Source organism: Primulina huaijiensis, unplaced genomic scaffold (genome assembly GCF_012295235.1).
Source record: "Primulina huaijiensis isolate GDHJ02 unplaced genomic scaffold, ASM1229523v2 scaffold25443, whole genome shotgun sequence".
Taxonomy (NCBI): Eukaryota; Viridiplantae; Streptophyta; class Magnoliopsida; order Lamiales; family Gesneriaceae; genus Primulina; species Primulina huaijiensis.
The window spans coordinates 1-18,659 of NW_027356198.1; the positions used below are offsets into that span (position 1 = coordinate 1).

At 35.3% G+C, this 18,659-nt stretch overlaps 3 protein-coding genes across 4 annotated transcripts; 1 reads left to right on the forward strand and 2 right to left on the reverse strand.

Annotated features, from left to right (window-relative positions):
* Positions 1 to 3,463: 3,463 nt before the first annotated feature.
* On the reverse strand, positions 3,464 to 4,716 carry LOC140967585 (uncharacterized). The gene is made up of 2 exons (XM_073428197.1): positions 4,300 to 4,716; positions 3,464 to 3,832 (listed from the first exon to the last, which is right to left on the reverse strand). Exons 1-2 carry the CDS (start codon positions 4,679 to 4,681, stop codon positions 3,612 to 3,614), a joined length of 603 nt encoding a protein of 200 aa, XP_073284298.1. The 5' UTR covers positions 4,682 to 4,716; the 3' UTR covers positions 3,464 to 3,611.
* Positions 4,717 to 7,417: 2,701 nt separating this feature from the next.
* Positions 7,418 to 16,641, reverse strand: LOC140967498 (protein BLISTER-like). Of its 2 annotated transcripts, none has more exons than XM_073428043.1 (14): positions 16,451 to 16,641; positions 16,169 to 16,234; positions 14,506 to 15,217; positions 13,858 to 14,345; positions 12,959 to 13,078; positions 12,099 to 12,164; positions 11,640 to 11,750; positions 11,226 to 11,302; positions 11,074 to 11,141; positions 9,648 to 9,761; positions 9,062 to 9,228; positions 8,874 to 8,942; positions 8,172 to 8,327; positions 7,418 to 7,859 (listed from the first exon to the last, which is right to left on the reverse strand). In XM_073428043.1, exons 2-14 carry the CDS (start codon positions 16,223 to 16,225, stop codon positions 7,779 to 7,781), a joined length of 2,286 nt encoding a protein of 761 aa, XP_073284144.1. In that variant the 5' UTR covers positions 16,226 to 16,234; positions 16,451 to 16,641; the 3' UTR covers positions 7,418 to 7,778. The 2 variants fall into 2 exon arrangements, with proteins under 2 accessions (XP_073284144.1, XP_073284143.1); XM_073428042.1 differs by having other exon boundaries at positions 7,418 to 7,667; positions 7,747 to 7,859; positions 16,169 to 16,640.
* Positions 16,642 to 16,780: 139 nt separating this feature from the next.
* On the forward strand, positions 16,781 to 18,485 carry LOC140967576 (GATA transcription factor 1-like). The gene is made up of 2 exons (XM_073428182.1): positions 16,781 to 16,981; positions 17,777 to 18,485. The coding sequence occupies exons 1-2, from the start codon at positions 16,817 to 16,819 to the stop codon at positions 18,296 to 18,298; spliced, it is 687 nt and encodes a 228-aa protein (XP_073284283.1). The 5' UTR covers positions 16,781 to 16,816; the 3' UTR covers positions 18,299 to 18,485.
* The last annotated feature ends 174 nt before the right edge of the window (positions 18,486 to 18,659 follow it).

Genomic DNA, 18,659 nt, shown 5'->3' on the forward strand with positions numbered 1-18,659 from the left:
AGAAGAGCGAATTCCAGCAGACAGTTACTGATTCAGCTTAGACTTATAACTGAAGCATTAACACGGAATAAAGGCTGTTAATGGCAGATTATGGTCATTAATAGGGAGGCTAACAGTCAGATTTTGGCCTATAAATAACACCCTCAAGTCTCTGATTTGGTGTTACACAGATCTTGAGAGTATTACTTAAATTTTTGAGCTAAGAGAGTGCCTTGTTTGAGCTGTAAAATCCAGTAGCGAGAACAACCAGATTTCCAGTAGACTTCAACCGAAACTCTAGCAAATTACGGTAAGTGGGCTTATATATAAGTATCTTGAAATCAGTTTGATAATTCTGTTTTAACGCACAGTTTCTGTATGTTTAATTTCTGATATATGATTTTGAAGCACTGAAACTCCATAGTGAACTAATGGTAGGAATATATATTCTGAACATTTCTGAATTTTGATTCTGATTCTGATTCTGGCCTCACCCCTTAGAAGAGAGAACATATAGGGGACTGATATCAGTTTAGCCATGAAATTCACTAACGTGCTCAGTGCTTACTATTTCTGATTTCTGTTCTGAAACCTGTGATTTCTGAATTCTGACTTCTGTTCCGAAATAAGAGTTTTCTATATGTAATTGTGTTACTGTTTCTGTAAAATGGGATTTCGAAAACTAGGAGTTATTCCCGCCCCTGCTTACTGAGTGACAACCATATCACTCACACACCAAACCCATCTCAGATAAGAACGAGGAAGAAAAGTTAGAAGAAGAAGAGCAGATTCATTTTTGGGGCTGGTGATGAAGATCGTTGTACTCAGTTCTGATTTATATTTTATATTCCGCTGCATCTGTTCAGACATTGTATTTCTGGTTTTACATTTCCGCTGTAAAACGTTATTAATGGAGTTGTATCAGACATTGAATATTCAGTATTATGAATAAAAGACTGGTTTCTGAATTCTGTACTTCTGAGACTTGTTGTTTTCGAATGTAAATTTGAGAGCAACGCCGGTGTCAACCAAACCCCGTCTCGGGGCGTGACACTGATGGCAGAAAGTGAAGGATAGTTGGCGAGTGGTAAACCACCGGGACATAATCCCAACAGTTCCACGTTTGATGGGCTATTGCCATGTAGCTCAACCTGTATATTTGGCAGCTGGACCTCCTAGAAATGCAATGGTGAGTAATGGACTGTGAAGATATTCGAAGTTTGCTTTGAAACGTCAAGAAATATACAATTGTAGTTGCGCCAAGACATAAATTTTTTGTAAAGATTGTTGGAAACCCTTTAATTTCACCGTCTCGAAGTTTTCTGGGTTTTTTTAACAAAAGAAAATGAGGAATAAACTGTATGATACAATGTTACAGGAAATTGTTGACCTTTTGGAGGAAGAACACAGAGGCGATGTTATCGGCGAAGCAACACCTGATGTTCTTTTCAGTGAATTTGTATGTACTTGCTCATTCTTCTCCACAAATGATGTCAACTTTACTTGATCAAGATTATATTCAAATATAAATTGTAACACCCTGATATTTTTATCTAGCTACATAAACACTCCTGAAGTTTGAATAGTTATTATTCTAGCTCCTGAGGTTTGTTTAACTTAGAAGAACTCTGAGGTTTGGTAAACATTATTTTAGCACATGGTTTTAAGGAGTGTAGTCATACATCTACCGACATTCAAGGATTATGCTGTTAGTATTCGAACTCCAGCATTTGTTAATATACCCAGACCAAATCTACAGGTTTCCCTAAATATTCCTAATTTTTCTTTTGGTGTCAATAATTGTTTGAACCTTTTTGGTAACAATTGATGTTCATACTGCATATATAGTGCTCAGTAAAGCTTAATAGTTGCAACTACATCTTTTATGGGATGCATCAAATGTAAACTTGGGATTTCTTTAGGAGGGATTTACAGAATTCGTTGGACTTTGCCTCTTGACTTAGAACTTTTGGTATGGATTGGACATGGGAGCGGGAGATCCCAAGTTCTAACGCTCTAAACTCACGTTTCCCCTTTGATATTTCCGTCATTTCTTTTAGTTTGTAAAAAAATTATGGTGATCCACTTTTTTTTCCAGCAACTTCTAACATTTGGAATGGCTTGGTAAACTACCAGATTGTAAAGAAATTTTCTTACCACTTGTAAAGCCTTGCAGATTGGTTCTTTCGACTTTTGTGCTAATGTTGCATCTTTTTCGTTTTGTGGTGGAACAGATGAGAGGAGAGAAAGAAGTCAAAGAACTCGTTGAGAAGATATAAAACACAGAGATTAACATATTCCGATCAATTCGAGATGAAAGTGCTCTCAGGCAGCATATGGAGGATTTCTACTACATTACAATTACCATATCAAGATGTCGCATATTTTGTGCATGTAGATTAAGAAAATACTTTCTTGTTACAATGTCAGAATGTGAGATCTAACTATCAGATTGTTGGTGGGTCAGAACCCGTAACAGACAAAAAGTTATCGATTTGAATAGAATGCACATTTTACGACATCAGCAAAAAGAGTACAAGTATATTATTCCACACTGGTTGAATCAGTTTGCAGTTGTTTGTTTACGGGGCACTAGGATTCTTTAGCAGTTTGTACCATCCGTTTTTGCAAAACGAGAACGAATATGAAGTGATTGCCGGGCTGCTAGCTGAGAATACTTCTCCGCGGGTAGTTCATGACATGAAAGGTATTCAGCTGCACATGAGGGGTAAGGGGCATGTAATATTGTGGGATGTGATCTAGGATTCTTTATTATGCTATGGGGCTATTAAGTTCATTAATTATATCGAAGTCCCTGAAGTTAGGTTTGATTACAAAAATAGTCCCGAACGACTGCTATAATTAAAGCAATACCCCCACCCTATGTTGCATGGATACGGGTACGAGTATCGTATCGAATACGATACGGATACGGCGACACGTCAAATTTTGAAAATNAAATTTAATATTGAAAAGTAAAAATTATAGAGATAGATGTAATATTTTGAGCAGAAATAGGATGAAAGAGACCGACAAATGTATTTAGGGATTTAAAAGCCCAATCTAATTTATTTTAAATTATTTTTCTTTTAGTCCTTAGAAATTTTACTTTTTTTAATTAATCCCTAAAAATTTTAAATATTTGCAATTTTGCCCAAACGTATCCACGCCGTATCCATGGCGTGTCCTCGCCGTGTCCACAACGTATCCGACTGGTCAACCCTAAACAAAGTCAACGATACGGATTTTGAAGTATCCGACACGCGTATCCGCGTGTCGTATCCGTATCCGTGTAGTATCGGTATCCGATACTTCAAAAAAAAAAATTTAAGGTATCCGTGCTACATAGCCCCCACCCCCCACACCATCGTTTTAGATGATTGTTCCTTGTACATGGCCTTGTCTTGTTCATTATGCTTTGTGTGAAACTGAAGCATTCACGAATTTTGAAATAATTAAGTTGATGGTTTCTGTAAGCTTTTTACAATTATATTTGCTTGAACTTGTAAGGTACTTGTAAATTGATGCTCAAAAGTTATTATATGCATAAGTAGAGGATATATGCTCTGCTTATGCTTCATGCTTGACCCAACATCCTTAAATTTATTACATTTAACAACAAAAGATATGCCTTAGTCACCTGTTTGGCCGATTTTGTTGTTTAATTTCTTCCCGTGGCTCATAATTCTTAAGCTTTGTCTTAGTATGTCCACCTCTCTTTGCTTTTTGATTTCTTGATCTTCCATGGATGCTAACTTTGCTTCAAGATATTCAATTCTTTCTTCCTTGGCTTTCAATTCTTTCTTATGCTCCTCTAGTATCTCTTCTTCTCTATCCCAACAAAGCCTTTCCTCTACACACACAAAAGAAGAAGAAACAAGTAAATATATTTGGCACAACGGATTCTCGAATTAATCGTGGTCTCTTAGCCAAAAACAAGAAACTCGAAAATAATTTGGAGAAGGATGCAATATCTATCTATAAATATTTTCAAACTTTCACATCAAATGGACTTTATATATTAAAAAAAATTATAGCTTATATCACAGATTGCTTTGTTTAGTTTAAAGATTTGATATGGAATATCACTTCTGCTTCTTTGGTAATATAATCAAGTTGTTTAACAATCAAGAACCAAAAACAACAGCAAATTCACAGCAAAAGCATTTCGATTCCAATGACTCACATGATTCCAACTTCAACTTAACTGATTGCAAGATGATTCTCAATGAAAACTTTATGCAAGAAACATAAAAAACTACACTGAAGCAAGGGGAATTAATATATATAAAGTAAATGTGGTTGATTTTGTTATTTTACCTCCATGCGTCCTTTGAATAAGCTCATCAAGCTCAACTTTTATAGTAAAATAAAGCTCTTTCCATTTCTCCAAAGTCTCATCTCTCTTCAATATTTCCCATTCGATATTGAAATCCACGTTTTTCATGCAATACTTGGGCGAACTCTCTTCTTTTCTCAATTTCTTCATCTCTTCTTTCAATCTTCTCTTTTCCCTCTTCCACTTGTCTTGCTTGGCCGCAAAAGCAATCAATTGTTCCTCGTAAACTCGGCTCTCAATCTCTCTTATGGCCATGATTTCGTTGATCCCATCTCGGAGAAGCCTGATTTTGTTCTTCAAACTTTTCACCTCGTTTTGTTCACTTGGAGTACTTCTCTTGCATTTGGCTTGAGAACTACCCATTTCTTGATTTTGGTTTCTCTTTGTTGGAAGATTTCCTCAAGGTTCAATTATTGTGTTGAGTTTAAAGACAGGTAATCTATATATATATTGAGTTGTCGACTCATAAATATTTGACATTAATTACTTTAGTATGCATGTATTGAGTTAAACTAAACTTTTTCGTTAATTAACTGTAAAACTTGTTAACAAATTACTCCACGATCAGTTTCATTTATATACTTTTTTTCTCATTAAATTATTTCAAATTTAATCAACCAAACCAAACAAACTATAATTTATCAATCAAAACAAATACTATATTAACTATATTTTTTTATTTTTTTATTATATTAAATTATTTATCTCTATATTATTATTATTATTATTATTTTATTTTTGACTTCAACCGATACCTTAATTTCTAATGTAAAACCTCGAAGCAACGCTTCACTTGTTCTTCTATTATTAGTAAAAGTGCTCTCCTTCATCTACTCAATCGTCATTTATTGTGTGCTCAACAATCAATGGAGCGTGTGACCCATATTTCAAATTTTTGACTTCTTGTAAACCAATTTTTTGGTAAACAGGTGATCAAACATGTTTACTTTTTTAAAAAAAATAATTGGATCGATTGAACTGATTATCGAACCGAATGCTCTCACATACATATCCAGGTATACCTCTAGCCCCATCGGCCCCGATCATAAAATTGTGTATAAAAACAGTTTATAGGTTTGTTTCAGATCGGACTTATGATTGGTTTCCGGTTGAACCGACCAGTTTGGTCTGATTTTAAAAACGTTTTCTTAAACAATAACAATATATTTTTTCAATTCAAAACAATTTAACAATTTTATCTAACAATTTACAATGTGATTTGATATTTAGAAATATGAGACGGTCTCACAAATATATATAAGTAAGACGACTCGATTGGATCCATAAAATTAATATTTATGGTATAAATTGGATCAAATAATAAATTTTTCTCACAAAATCGACTCGTGAGATCGGCTAATATAAATTTCTGTATTGTATTCCAGCTAGAACAAAACCAATTATGCCCGCTGTTGTGTTTGTATTCGTGTTTTTTATGCTATATTAACATGTAAAAAAAAACCCCAAAAAAAGAAAACAAAAATTAAAATGATGAAATATAAAATAATATATATATATATAAAATAAATTGTGCGAGAAAAACACTGTGACGCACTGTTTGATGGGAAAGACCAGCGTGTTTCCAGGAGCATCCTCTCACATGAGCTAATTGGCCTTTTGCGGTCACCATTTTATGAGAGGTCCGCTCACATCATCATCATCATCATCATCATCATCATCATCATCATCATCATGGTAAATAATATCAAAGCCATTGCTCTCCTCGCATTTTAAAGATCTCCTAGTCAAGATGGGAGTGCATAACATTCACTCACATCTTGAGGGGAGTGTTAGAAGTAGTAGTGCTTTTGTATTAGGAAAGAGTCAATACATTGACCAATATAAATAGTGGGAGTTGGTTAGTCAAATGTAATTCTGATCATTTTCGTTCTTGTACAAATATACAGCAGCTTGAGTTCTGTTTTCCTAATCAATGAACTCCTTTTCCTAATATTATAGAAATTTATTGTTGCAATTCCGGAAAATGCTCAACTGAATGAACAAATTTTTAACTGAAAGAACAAAATATTTGAGACTGAGCTCAATAGTAGACGATCTTATCTTATAATATATAGACAACATTGGTTCTTTCTTTCACCCTCACCTTGTACTAAAAAAAATTACATATTAACAATAATTAAAGCTCATGATTGATTAACCTTCTCTAATTTTGCAGCATCCCCTTCTCCATTGATGATATATGTGGTTCTTTCCAAGAATCAGACTTCAGAGGTGTAAAACCTGCAGTAGTGAATAACAGCGACTTGGCTCATGATTTAGCTTCATGTTTCTTCTCCAGTTAACTTCACAACGTATATCCACCTCCTCGATTTTCTTTGGTGACCACATTTCTTGTTCTATCTCATCATCGGCCCCTGAATGTACAATTATGTAGTTAGATTAGTAAAAATCCATAGGTTTAATCAAATAGCTGGAGCAGTCTATTACCCTACCTTAGATCAAGTCATAGATAAATTTTCTTTTAGCAACTATTTATTGGAGATCTGCTGCTACTGCCCTGTTGCTAAAGTGGACATGATGTGAATACAACTTGGCTACAGAAGAATATATTTTGTTCTTTTTTTTTAATTCAATTATTTACTTGGACTCCCATGGAAAGGGAAACCAGATGGACATATACAAGAGGGTGATTTTGGAGCTGCTATCACCAGATTGGTAGACAAATTCATAAACGATAAACAAGCAAATTCAGAATCAAGACGATGTTTGCTTGGATTAATTAGCCGTGTTTCACCAAATAGACAGCAACTCAATTTAATTTAATTATCATACAGTAGCTTGAGTCAAGGTGTCGTTCACATGAAGAAGATGCTTTGTAAATTGTAATGTTGCGTCTGAAATAATTAATGAGGGAGGTTCTCTCTTAACATAGTTTTTGACAAGAAACTAACTAGCAAGCAAAATACCCAATCAAGAGACAAAATATTAATTCATAATAGCATATGAAAATTTACGAAATAAATTGAAGAAATTAATATGGAACAAGCGGACGAATTAGTAAAATTCATTCTCACATTCATATCAAAAGTCTATGGAATCTTTACAACACTTACGTACTGTTCTATGATATTAAAAAAAAAGTTAAAACATGTTTTATAAGATTTAAAGATTAATGTAGTCAAAATAATTTCTAAGAATACGTAACATGTACAATTAATACCCCGCAGAAGTATCGCAAATGCTACAAAAAACACCCTTTAATACAAAAAAAAATTTCTGATTCTAAATACCCCAAAAAAAAATAGAACAGGCCTACAAAATAATTGCAAACTTTGAAAAGAAACCTCTCAACATCATCTTGGGAGGCCCCGTTGAGATTTCCCCCTTTCTGGGAAAAAAAACAAAGGACATGTGGTCACTCCTAGTACATAAACCGCAAAAGGGAGGAGAGGACAGTTTCTACACACCATGAGCCGCGCTCTGAAAACTGTATTGCAAATCATAGACGCTTGCTCGCCCGCTGCTTCGATGGCCCTCCAGGAAATAGCCTCAATATCCATCCCAATACTCTTTCCACCACCTACTCGAAACAAAACAATGACAAGTCATTGGCACAAAAAGAGAATTTTCCAGTATATAATATTATAATTCAGTTCTTGGTTGAAAATCATCGTGTATATGCATTTCTCACTAAACTGTGCAAATTATACCCAGTTGAGCGATGGACCAAATTAAGTTTTCCATTATATTTGATACTACTTCATCAGTATACCGACTTATTTCAAAGTGTCGTGGTTCACCAGATTACGACAACTGAATCAGCACAGAAAATATATCGAATATATTTTAAAGGCAACTGAATCGAACAATCTAAACGTAACAGATGCATTACCTCATCTCCTTCATCAGCATATGTGGTGTTTTCATGCTCAGAATGAAGATCTGGTTGTCTTGGTTGGATATTTTCATTTGCCATACTTTGAGACATTAAGAGTTCTAATCTTTGTGTTTGAGATTCAAGCTTTCGGGTGAGTTCCTTGTTTAGTTCCTTCATACAGCAGTAGATGAAATGAAATAAAATCTACCATGCAAAAGACAAATCAAAATGACTATAAAAATAAACTCTTCATGTTTCTCACAGCACAAAACATAATTTAAAATGTGTATTTATGAGATAAAACATGCAACTTTTTCACACATTGTTCCGACCATATCTAAAATCTCCTAATCAAACAGACCGTAAACACAGAAAGGAGAACGGACTAATTTTGGGAAGTGAATTGTTAAAACAGAGGATAGCGCTTCTCTTTTTTGAAGGCCTTAATCTTATTGTGTTCCTTCATAAGAGACTACTATTATAGTGCACAAAATTTCCTGATTGCTTACGGGTCCTGAGTCTTTGTGTAAGATCCCATGATCTACCTAACTTTATAGTAAACACGGGCAACATGCAAAATACTTTTTTTATGCAGGTTGATACACAATGGCTTACAAAGAGACATCACTCCATATCATCAATAAGATAAAATGTAGGTTTCATGATTGAGATGTCACCAGTCACCAATGGGCAAAAACAGTATTGAATAAAAATTACCGAAAGCTTTGACCTCTGAGATGATTCTGCCGACAAGGCTTGCATCAATTGATCTTTCTCCAAAGCCAACTGCAGTGGGAAAATCTTCTAGTTACTTCTGGGTTCTTGGAATGGTAACTGCAGTGATACTTCAACTAACCAACGCAAATCCACAAAAACAAAAGTTTCAAAATGCCAACATAATTTACCTCTGCGATTAACGTGTTAATATTTTGAATCATTCTCGTCTGATCAGAAGGAATAGTCAAAGGTAGACCTTCAAGGTGGAGCATTATGTTTTCATGACTAAGATCATCATCATTTCTGAGCAATTCAGTCCCATAGGAGTCCAAATTCGAACCTTCTGGGACACTACCTAGAATATATATCAACAGACTTCTTTTTAATCATAATTGACAAATCAATCACATAACCATATGATTCCAAACGGCAGGAATACAATAGAAGACGGGAAATAGTGGTCTATCTGATTGAAATATGATACTGAAAACCCCAAGAATGAAATATCAAGGTCACAAAAGACCTAGAAGTTGCTGTTCAAGAGGCAATAAGGACAAACCATTTAGGTTTATGCAAAGAACAAACATATCTAAATACATTAACAAGTTCTTCTTTATGTAGATATGTAATGATGAGAGGCATTGAATCCATCATAAGGTTTTCCAGGGGTAAATTGGTAGAAAATTTCAGTCCTAAGCATACAACTCTAGAGAAGATCAGTACTCTCACATCAAATTTGAGCAGTAAAAGAAGAAAAATATTGGAAATCAATACCAAGATCCTCTGTTGAAGTTGACATTTCTTTCTTATTAGTTGATGTCTCCTTGATGTCGACAGATCTCCCACTTGCAGAAGCTTTTCGGAATTTGACCTGTAACAGCTTTTTCTCTGCATGAGGGGATAATTATATCATTACTATGTAGCACATCACAATGAATTCAGAATGAAAATAAGAAAAATATCAAATATAGGTTATACACATATAATAGTATGTATGTGCAGATTCTTCTTAATCATATGATGACAGAGATAGCCACCACAGGTTCTTAGAGATGAGACATGAATTATAAAACAAATAGGCCAAGCTACTATGTTAAGAAATAATTATTTACTACCGTAAGACTTACAAGAAAATGGCAAATGATTGATCGATGTCAAACAGCACGTAAGTCAAAATATAACGCAAAGTTCACATGCCAAAAGATATACTGGATATCAAATAATTCGGAGACACTTGAGTTATTTTCATCCTTTTGATCCTAAAAATGAGAACTTTAAACTATCTGTTTAGAGAGAGGTGAGAGACAACAGCCAGAAGACAGTTAATAGGTTCGAACAGATAAAAAGGAAATTATTTTACTTTTCTGGTAGTTTCATACATGAATATTTAGTCAACTGGAGTCCATTATGTTCTAACCCTAAGAATTCCTGAAAAATAAAAGATAAAGTACACAAAATCAAGAATGATACAGAGTCCTAATTGACTTGAGAATTCGACAATTGGAATGACCCAATTCAAATACAAAAATCTTCAACAGAATCAAAACCACCTTTGTCTTAAGGCTAATGCTAAAAACTGGAGAATTGGAGTGACCCAAATTCAGTGATGATGATAGTCATAATGGTGAAAAACAGTACAGGAATTTCTTTTAGCATGACTCCCTTCACCTTAGAGAACCATTAGGCACTTGTGCTGCAACCGAGTCACAAAATGAAAAACCAAAGCAGACAAAACTCATTCCTCTCTCTTTAATTCAAACTTTAGCTCTCTTTTTGACAGTAATCACTCATTTTACCTATCTTCCCTGGTCTTGTATAGAACAAAAAGTAGCAGAAGAATATGGAATTTTTTGTGAAGAAGTAGATGGCAGAGGAGATGAATTGAATAGTCAGCACCTCCGCTGCTAAAATGTTGTCACAGCGAAGTTAACTTTGAACTTAATTTAATATAATTAAGATAAAGCGAGATTTTTCTAGGGCTCCTTTGCAAATTCAAATTTTTTTTAGCAAAACCAAAAATTCTAAGTTACTCAACACATGATTGGAATCAGTCACTATCTGGAGATCAACATCAGACAAGGTTCAGAAAATAGAGTGTTGACAGTTTCAACAATTTCATGTTTATGCTTCTCTCCATTTCAACTTCCTAAATATATTGCTCGGAATAAAGAAACATCAATAGAGCACATAAGCCGCATACCTTCTTGTAAAGCATCAACAGTTGACTGCAGATCTTGCCGATCTTTTTCAAGGCTTGACATTTTCTTCCTGTGGAGATCAAAGGGGCATTAATTATGAAGTCTTTTCTTCTAGTAATTTGAATGTGATTAACAATAAGAGGAATCACAATACCTGTAAGAAGAAACTTCAGCCTGGGAATTTTCCAAAAGCCTCTCCAATTTTAGCTCATTAGACCTCAACCGTAATGCCTAGATGCACAGTTATACCACAGAAATGTAATTTGAAGAAACGAGGATAAAACTCCAAGCAAAGTTTGGTGTAACGTTAAATGGGATGACTATTTCACTCTTTACATCTATATGACTGTAGTCAGTATTCTTCCCGCAGGAAGTCAAACTATAAGAAATGGAATTATGGCAGAAAAATGTCTCACAGACAATAACGAGGTAGATATCCTATCTCCTCGAAAAATAAAATGTAAACTGAATAAAGCATGAATATATGGCACCCTCTAGAGTCTAGACACTCCCATAAAAATAAGATTTAACAGTGATACTGTGAGAATTATATTATGCAACAAATTACCTTCTCTTCCAACCCAATAACTTCAGAAGCCAATAGCTTTGCGCGTTCATCAGCTGCATTGCATTCCAATTGAGCATTAGCATATTCGATTTTCACAGCTTCCAGTTCCACCTACAAATTCATTACATTCATGGGTCAACTTAGAGGCAGACTGCAAACAAATCGATTATGGTGAGTTGAAAAGAGCAGAAATTGTGAACTATAAAAAGGACAACAGTTGTTAAAATGAGCATCCCTCACAATGAATAACATAATAGAATATGAAAGATAGACGTCACCAACTATATACATTATGCATGATCAATATGCAAGCCAGCATAATGAGAAACCAACAATGGAGACATCCTACACTGGAAGACAACCATATAACACCAGCAAAAATAAACACTTATGTGTGCAGTCAACTAAGATGAGATACAAAAATTTGATCAAAGCAAAGTCTATTCTGTCAACACTAACCAGTTGAGCTTTGATTTCTTCTTGTAACTTTTCCAAGTCAAACTTCAGTTGGTTGACAAGGCTTCCCTGAAGAGAAGAGGAAAAGAGTCACATCAGAATAAATATCTTGTGCTATCAAAAGAAAGAAAGACTGCAATCCAAGCATTAGTTAGTAAGTGGCATCGGGGTCGGTCAACACCGAATTGGATAAACAAAATTAAGAACACAACAAAAAGATAATGAAAATAACCAAATGTCTCAACGGTGTTTTTATAAAACTCAAGATCATAGACGATGTTGTATCATAAAACATGGAATCTTATAAATTTGGATTCTCCAAGAGTCCAGAAAATGCCAGAAGTTCAGCAATACCAGTAAGCACTGCATGTCTATTTAAAGAAGACAGGGAACAATGAGTAGGCATAAGTTTTGCTTAAACACAAGAGAGCTAACAATAAAAAATGTTCCACCTGTCAAGATTCAGCATTCATCAAAATAACAAATGAGTTAAAATTATTATCAAATTGATCTGGGTATCTCCAAAAAATGGCTCATATATTCTCATACACGCATATGGGGACCCAGCAATGGAAGTCCTGCATATTCAGCTAGTAAATGGTATAATGTACTTATAATCAAAATAGGAACCCAAAATATAAAGTCAAGAGGACACCAAATTTCTACCATGATTGACAAAAATCATCAGCCAAATGGTTGAAACTTGTCCATTAAATTTAATTTGACCAAAAGAAAAAAGGAAAAAACACAAATGCAAAACAGGCATAGAATTATGTCTAATCATTTAAATTCCAGTTTTAACATGAAATCCACCAAGCAGTTAAAACATAAGCTTTTCAGAAACAAGCATTGCGAGTACACACCTGCTGATTAAAGCTATCAGTCAAAGTTGAATTTTCAGAAGCCAAAGACTCTGCAAGAGCACGCGAAGTTTCCATAGCACGTTGCAATGAGAATTTCTCTTGTGTTAAATCCTCTATATGCTGCAAAGAAATGAAAAACAGAACTGACTCCAAAATACAAACAATAAATCAGTTCCAAGAAACAAAGTGGAAGCAATCCATCCTTAAATCAACGAAATAATCAATTTCATGGATCTTACAAATTAGTTTATAGCCCCTACAACATTTCCTATAAGCATGCGTCAAAAGAGACTTCAACTCTTATTTCATCCCTCACCGACTTAGAACTGCAGCGTGTCCAATCCATCAGCACAATAAACTAGGTTAATTCTATGATCATTTCTAAAAGATTCTCCAAAAGGGCATGCGAATGAAATATTCAATTTCATCTATGCAAAGAAATATCTTATCCTTATGACAGTAAATGACTGAATTCACTGACATGCCAAAGATATTGTAGCTCCTAATCATCCATCACAATGTCAACGCTTCACTTTCAACACAAACCCAACCAACCCCCTACCCCTAGAGGCAAAGAATGATGGATCACAGAATAAGAAAAAACATCAAATGCATAAAGAAATAAGAAACACAATAAACCAAAACGAAAAAAAAATAAATGGGATTCTAGAATGCAGTATAATGGCACGAGGGATCCATATATCTAACCACAACAAATTTAAAACTAAAGATTGTATTATGATTATGTTAATTCGACAACTATCTACGGGAAAAGCATATAGAAGTTATTGAATTGACCCATTGTAGAAAAACAATATGCAAAAAAGATATAACAATATCAAGAAGCATAAAAAAAATCAATGCAGCAACAATCAATACGCAAATGGGTTTAAAGAAACCTGTTCCAGAGCAGCAAAATCTTCGTTTTGCTTCCGTGAAAGAAAACCATGCTTGTTCTCAGTGAAATTATTGAATTTGGCAACCTCTTTGCTAGATGCAATAACAGAGTTCACAGATTTTGGAGAATCTAATTCGGCCAAACTATCCATTGGGTAGACCTTGGAATTAGATGAATCAACTTTTGTTGCTCCAAAGAAGGGAGAGGGTGATGCAGGACCTTTTGAAATCTGAATGGAATCAAGGAAAGAAGGACGTGATCTCCTCCCAGATGCAGTTGGACATTGTGGTGCACGGTTTGACCATAACTGGGCATCAGAATAATCAGCATATATATTGTTAGAACTCCATGGAGTTGAACGGTCTGAGCCTCCTATATGACCAGTGGAACCACTAAATTTCTTCTTCTCCTCCATGTCAGGAAACTCAGGGATATTGTGTCCGACTCCAAACACAGGTCTGACCATATTTGTGGAAGAACGAACAGAGTCTGTGACCCCACAGCATGACCAAGGAAAATATTCAGAAGAACCATGCAACAAACACAATTAGAAATTTCTGGAAAAAAAGGAGAGAGGAAGGAAATGCCCCAAAAAAGGACATAAATTAGTTTTTATATTTATTTTTTAAAAAAACCCCCACAATCTTACTTTGGTAAGGTGTAGATATTTGGCCATTACCCAGGTAGCCACCATTCTCCAACTTGTCTTGCAGAAGAGCTCTAATAGAATTCTTAGGCAAAAAATTCGGGGTAAAAACAGATGTACCAGAATTACCAAGTAAAAAATCCTTTTCAGGGGTATTATCGTAAATTGATGGGTAATTATCTATCCCATTGTCATTAGAGTGACTGGAAGCATGGTAAATTTCCTGGTTAGATGATGGGCGATGAGTCAAAACGTCGTCATTTCCAACAGTGGGAGCAACTTGAGAAGATGATACATCACCATTCATTTCATTTAGGAATTCATGGTTAGCCCTTTCATGCTTATCCGAACCCACAGAATAGGCATCACCCTTGTACTCGTCACCAATTAAGTGTGAATGCTTTGGAATAGATAAGTTGCCATCGACGTTATTGGCCAATAAAGAAAGTTTAGTATTTGTATCAATGGAACAACTAAAATCACTACTAAAGTCGGTTTCATTTTCCTGAACCCTGTTATTTGCAATAACAACTGAAGGCTCTACATGACCTTCAGCAAGATTATCAAAAGAAATACCAACTCCACTAGAATCTGCAAAAACTTCTTCCTCTGATGTTTGCTTTTCAAGTTGAAGACCATCTGAAACTTGAAGTTGTGACGTGGATGCAGCTTTCTTAGCCTTCTCTGCTGCTTTCTTTTGTCGAAACTCTTCAAACTGCAGCATAATTACAAAAAGTCAAACGAAATATTAACAAAGAAGAAAATATGCACTCCTTATGTCATGCTGAAGCACATTTAGAACACGTAAATTTGAGACCTAAAATCACATCTCGAGATTTTGACGATGCAAAAATTGTCACTGAAAAAGAGGTGTGTCCAAGTTCAAATACATCGACTAAGAAAAATTCAGTTTTTAGTAGATGATATTGAGAACTTCATCCATCATCCATCATTTTCTCACGCTCGGGCACCTAGCAAGAGGATTAAACCTAGTATTGGCACGTCTTAGAAAGAAGGATAAGCTCCAAAACAAGGTACGGTGATGAACTCACCGAGTCTTAAAAACAGGAGTAGATAAAGATGAATTTCGCATTTATAATTTATATAAAATGCCGATATAATATATTCCTACTCTAAAAATAGAAGGAAACTCCATTCTTTGACCACCTCTCCACGAATATATCTCCAGACAACGTGGAGTGGTCTGTTCTAGCATAGAGTTCACACTACGCAGTATAACTTCTACACGTGGATCCTAAACCTTTTAATTATGAACAAGGCTGCATTTCGCAATAAAGAATTTGAGTTGCCAGTTCCATGGTTTCAGTTTGTGGAATAAAGCCCAGCCCGCATTTCAAACGTATAATCGAGCTTCTCAACAGAAAAAGGTGGAGAGAGCTTCAATGGTTATCCGATTACAAGTTACTCGGCAGGAACTCACAAATGTGAATACAAAAAGCACATCAAGATTAAAAAATTATTAGTTTCACTAAATACAAAGATTGTTGCATATGCTAAAAACGCAATACAATAATCAAGCATCAAGCCCAAACAAAAAATTGCAACATAAAATAGTTATCATTACAACAAAATAACAAATTTTTAACGCAATAACCACTGAAAAAAGCTGCAATTTGAATAACCGAACAGGACTGAAAGTGCAAACCTTCTTTTTTCCAGCTTCTAAATGCCCTTGCTTCCTCGACACCTGAGCCGACGCCATTGAAAATCCCTATCACGGCTAAAATCTCAGCCCTAAATAATTTTTTATCAGATCACGCATGAATTGAACAGACACTCGCAGAAATTTGCATCTATGCGCAAACACAAATTCAATGAAATGACAAAGAAAAGCAACGCTCCTGAAGAAATCAAACGCTCGGATTGAAACGGAAAAATAAAAAAAATAAAAAAATAAAGAAAAGTAGAAATTTTTCAGCAAAATTACAGGAGAGAGAGGTCCGATCTAATCGGAGAAAGGGAGAACCGGGGGAAATCAAATATTTCTCTATGTTTTTGTTTAGTATTTGTTCAACAAAATCCTCCCCTCCTTCCCTCGATCTCTCTCCCTTCCCCTTTGGCCTGTGAATATCTCGTCAGTTGGATATTCAAAATCGCATTCGGGCATGTGTAAAAGTCGCGTATCCGGATATTAAGTGAAATCTTGAACAAATTTCATTTTCAAAAAATAATAAAAATACGTACAAATATTATATTGAAAATTTCGTTTAAGATTATATAACACTCATAAAATGTTAGGTCCTCATATATATNCATTGATTTTTCAATATATTGATATAAAGCAAAAGAAGGAATGGGGCTTTTGAACGAATTCGAGGAGTCTTTTATGATTGACGATAACTTTCTCTTTAATTTCACTGAGGAAGGTGACAGCTCTACCTTCACATGTGGCGTTTCAGAACCCTCGAGCGCGAAAACGATGGCGTTTGGACCTGGAACTCAGAGCGATGCGTTCCCTGTAAGTTCCTGCCCTGTCTGTCTCACCTATATCGGGTTTTGTCGTTTTAAGTTGAAAATAAATAAAACTGCAAACTTTTTTCATTCGGAAGCTGTGCTAATTGAGGCATGAAACCAGAGAAATTACTCTGTTTCCGATCACATCCCTGCAGCTTCCCCGCGGTGGTTGTTTAGTGAGGCGGAGAACCGCTTTGACTCGGTTGCACGAAAATTTGGAGTCACAGTTGCCGGCGCACGTCGCTGTATTGTTTTGTTTAAATAGGTTGACGAATCTGGCCTTGGGAAACCTAGAGGGGGAGTGAAGTCTTTGGATTTATAATTTTATTTATTCGGGGTATTATTGGGAATAGCAAGTAGTTGTACATGTCATCAAAATTATCTAGTATGATTGGTGCAGTGTGCGTCACCACATGAATTAGCTGTTCCTTGTCAGCATTTGAGATTTATTCAAACTGATTAATAAACTATATATTTTAAAATCCTCTAGTTAAATCAGAATACTACAGAAAAATTCCTTAAACAAATAGATCTCAATTGAAAAACAAAAATAATAGTAATCACAACAATATTCAAATTTTTATGAGTAAATTTTTTTTATAAGAATTTTGCTTTGTTAAGTGCTGCTCGAATTGGATATTTTTTTAAAATTTTGGGATAGGATTCTTTTCCTCAGAAGATATCAATTTATTGGTGGTTTCAATTTTGTGTCATCAAATTAAGTAGCATGCATGATTGCATGCACAAATCATTATTAGCTCAACTTCTCTTTTATTAACTTATGGCGTATGAGTTCCAGGATCCTATGGAGGATTTGGAATGGTTGATGGACAAAGACGCCTTTCCGACGCTGGAGAGTTGCTTCGGGTTGTTATCGGACGACTCGGAGTTAAACCACCTAAGCCCTACATCCCTGCTCGACTCCATCAAAACCAATGGTGACGACTATAACAATCTCAACGAGGACGAGCCCATTATACATCCAAAGGGCACTCGGAGCAACAAAAGGCGAAGAACGGCGGGCTATGACGATCTGCCAAACCACCGTTGCCTGTTGTCAAACAACTCAAGCGCCCCAATCGTGCAGGAGTCGGTGCCTTTGGGAAGGAGGTGCCAGCATTGTCTAGTCGACAAGACGCCACTGTGGCGGGCTGGTCCTATGGGACCAAAGACATTGTGCAATGCCTGTGGGGTACGGTACAAGTCCGGTCGATTGCACCCCGAGTATCGACCTGCTTGTAGCCCTACGTTTTCAAGTGATTTGCATTCGAATTCTCATAAGAAGGTGATGCAGATGAGGATGAAGAAGCATGGTGATTGATGGGGGGTTTTGGGTAGTTTTAGTTACATTTTTTTAGTATAGTTAGATTAGGGTTTTAGGATTCTTTTGAATGAAAGTACATGGGTCAGGGTTTATGTGTCATTGGACTAGATCGTTAGTTGTCATGTTGATTTGAATTTAGAGTTTCTCTTAATTAATTTTGTCATACAGCCTAATTTTTAAGTTTAAGTACAAGGATTTTATCTAATTTTATTTTTTTTCATAATTTCTAATTAAAAATTGCATTATAATGATAGAAATATTAGTTTAAACTGGTACGTACCTATAAATTTTCCGAATAATAAGATCTTTGTTATCATCTTTTGATTATAGCGTGAAACTCCACTCTACTTTTTGAATG

What these genes read in the sequence shown, in the direction of transcription:
- LOC140967585 (XM_073428197.1), bottom strand. Translation starts at nt 4,681, where the DNA reads ATGGGTAGTTCTCAAGCCAAATGCAAGAGAAGTACTCCAAGTGAACAA. An exon ending in TATTCAAAGGACGCATGGAG is followed by an intron (nt 3,833 to 4,299) that starts GTAAAATAACAA and finishes TTGTGTGTGTAG; the next exon opens with AGGAAAGGCTTTGTTGGGAT.
- LOC140967498 (XM_073428043.1), bottom strand. Translation starts at nt 16,225, where the DNA reads ATGGCGTCGGCTCAGGTGTCGAGGAAGCAAGGGCATTTAGAAGCTGGA. An exon ending in ATTTTGCTGCTCTGGAACAG is followed by an intron (nt 13,079 to 13,857) that starts GTTTCTTTAAAC and finishes ATTTCTTTGCAG; the next exon opens with CATATAGAGGATTTAACACA. An exon ending in CTCAGAGGTCAAAGCTTTCG is followed by an intron (nt 8,328 to 8,873) that starts GTAATTTTTATT and finishes TGCTGTATGAAG; the next exon opens with GAACTAAACAAGGAACTCAC.
- LOC140967576 (XM_073428182.1), top strand. Translation starts at nt 16,817, where the DNA reads ATGGGGCTTTTGAACGAATTCGAGGAGTCTTTTATGATTGACGATAAC. An exon ending in CTCAGAGCGATGCGTTCCCT is followed by an intron (nt 16,982 to 17,776) that starts GTAAGTTCCTGC and finishes TATGAGTTCCAG; the next exon opens with GATCCTATGGAGGATTTGGA.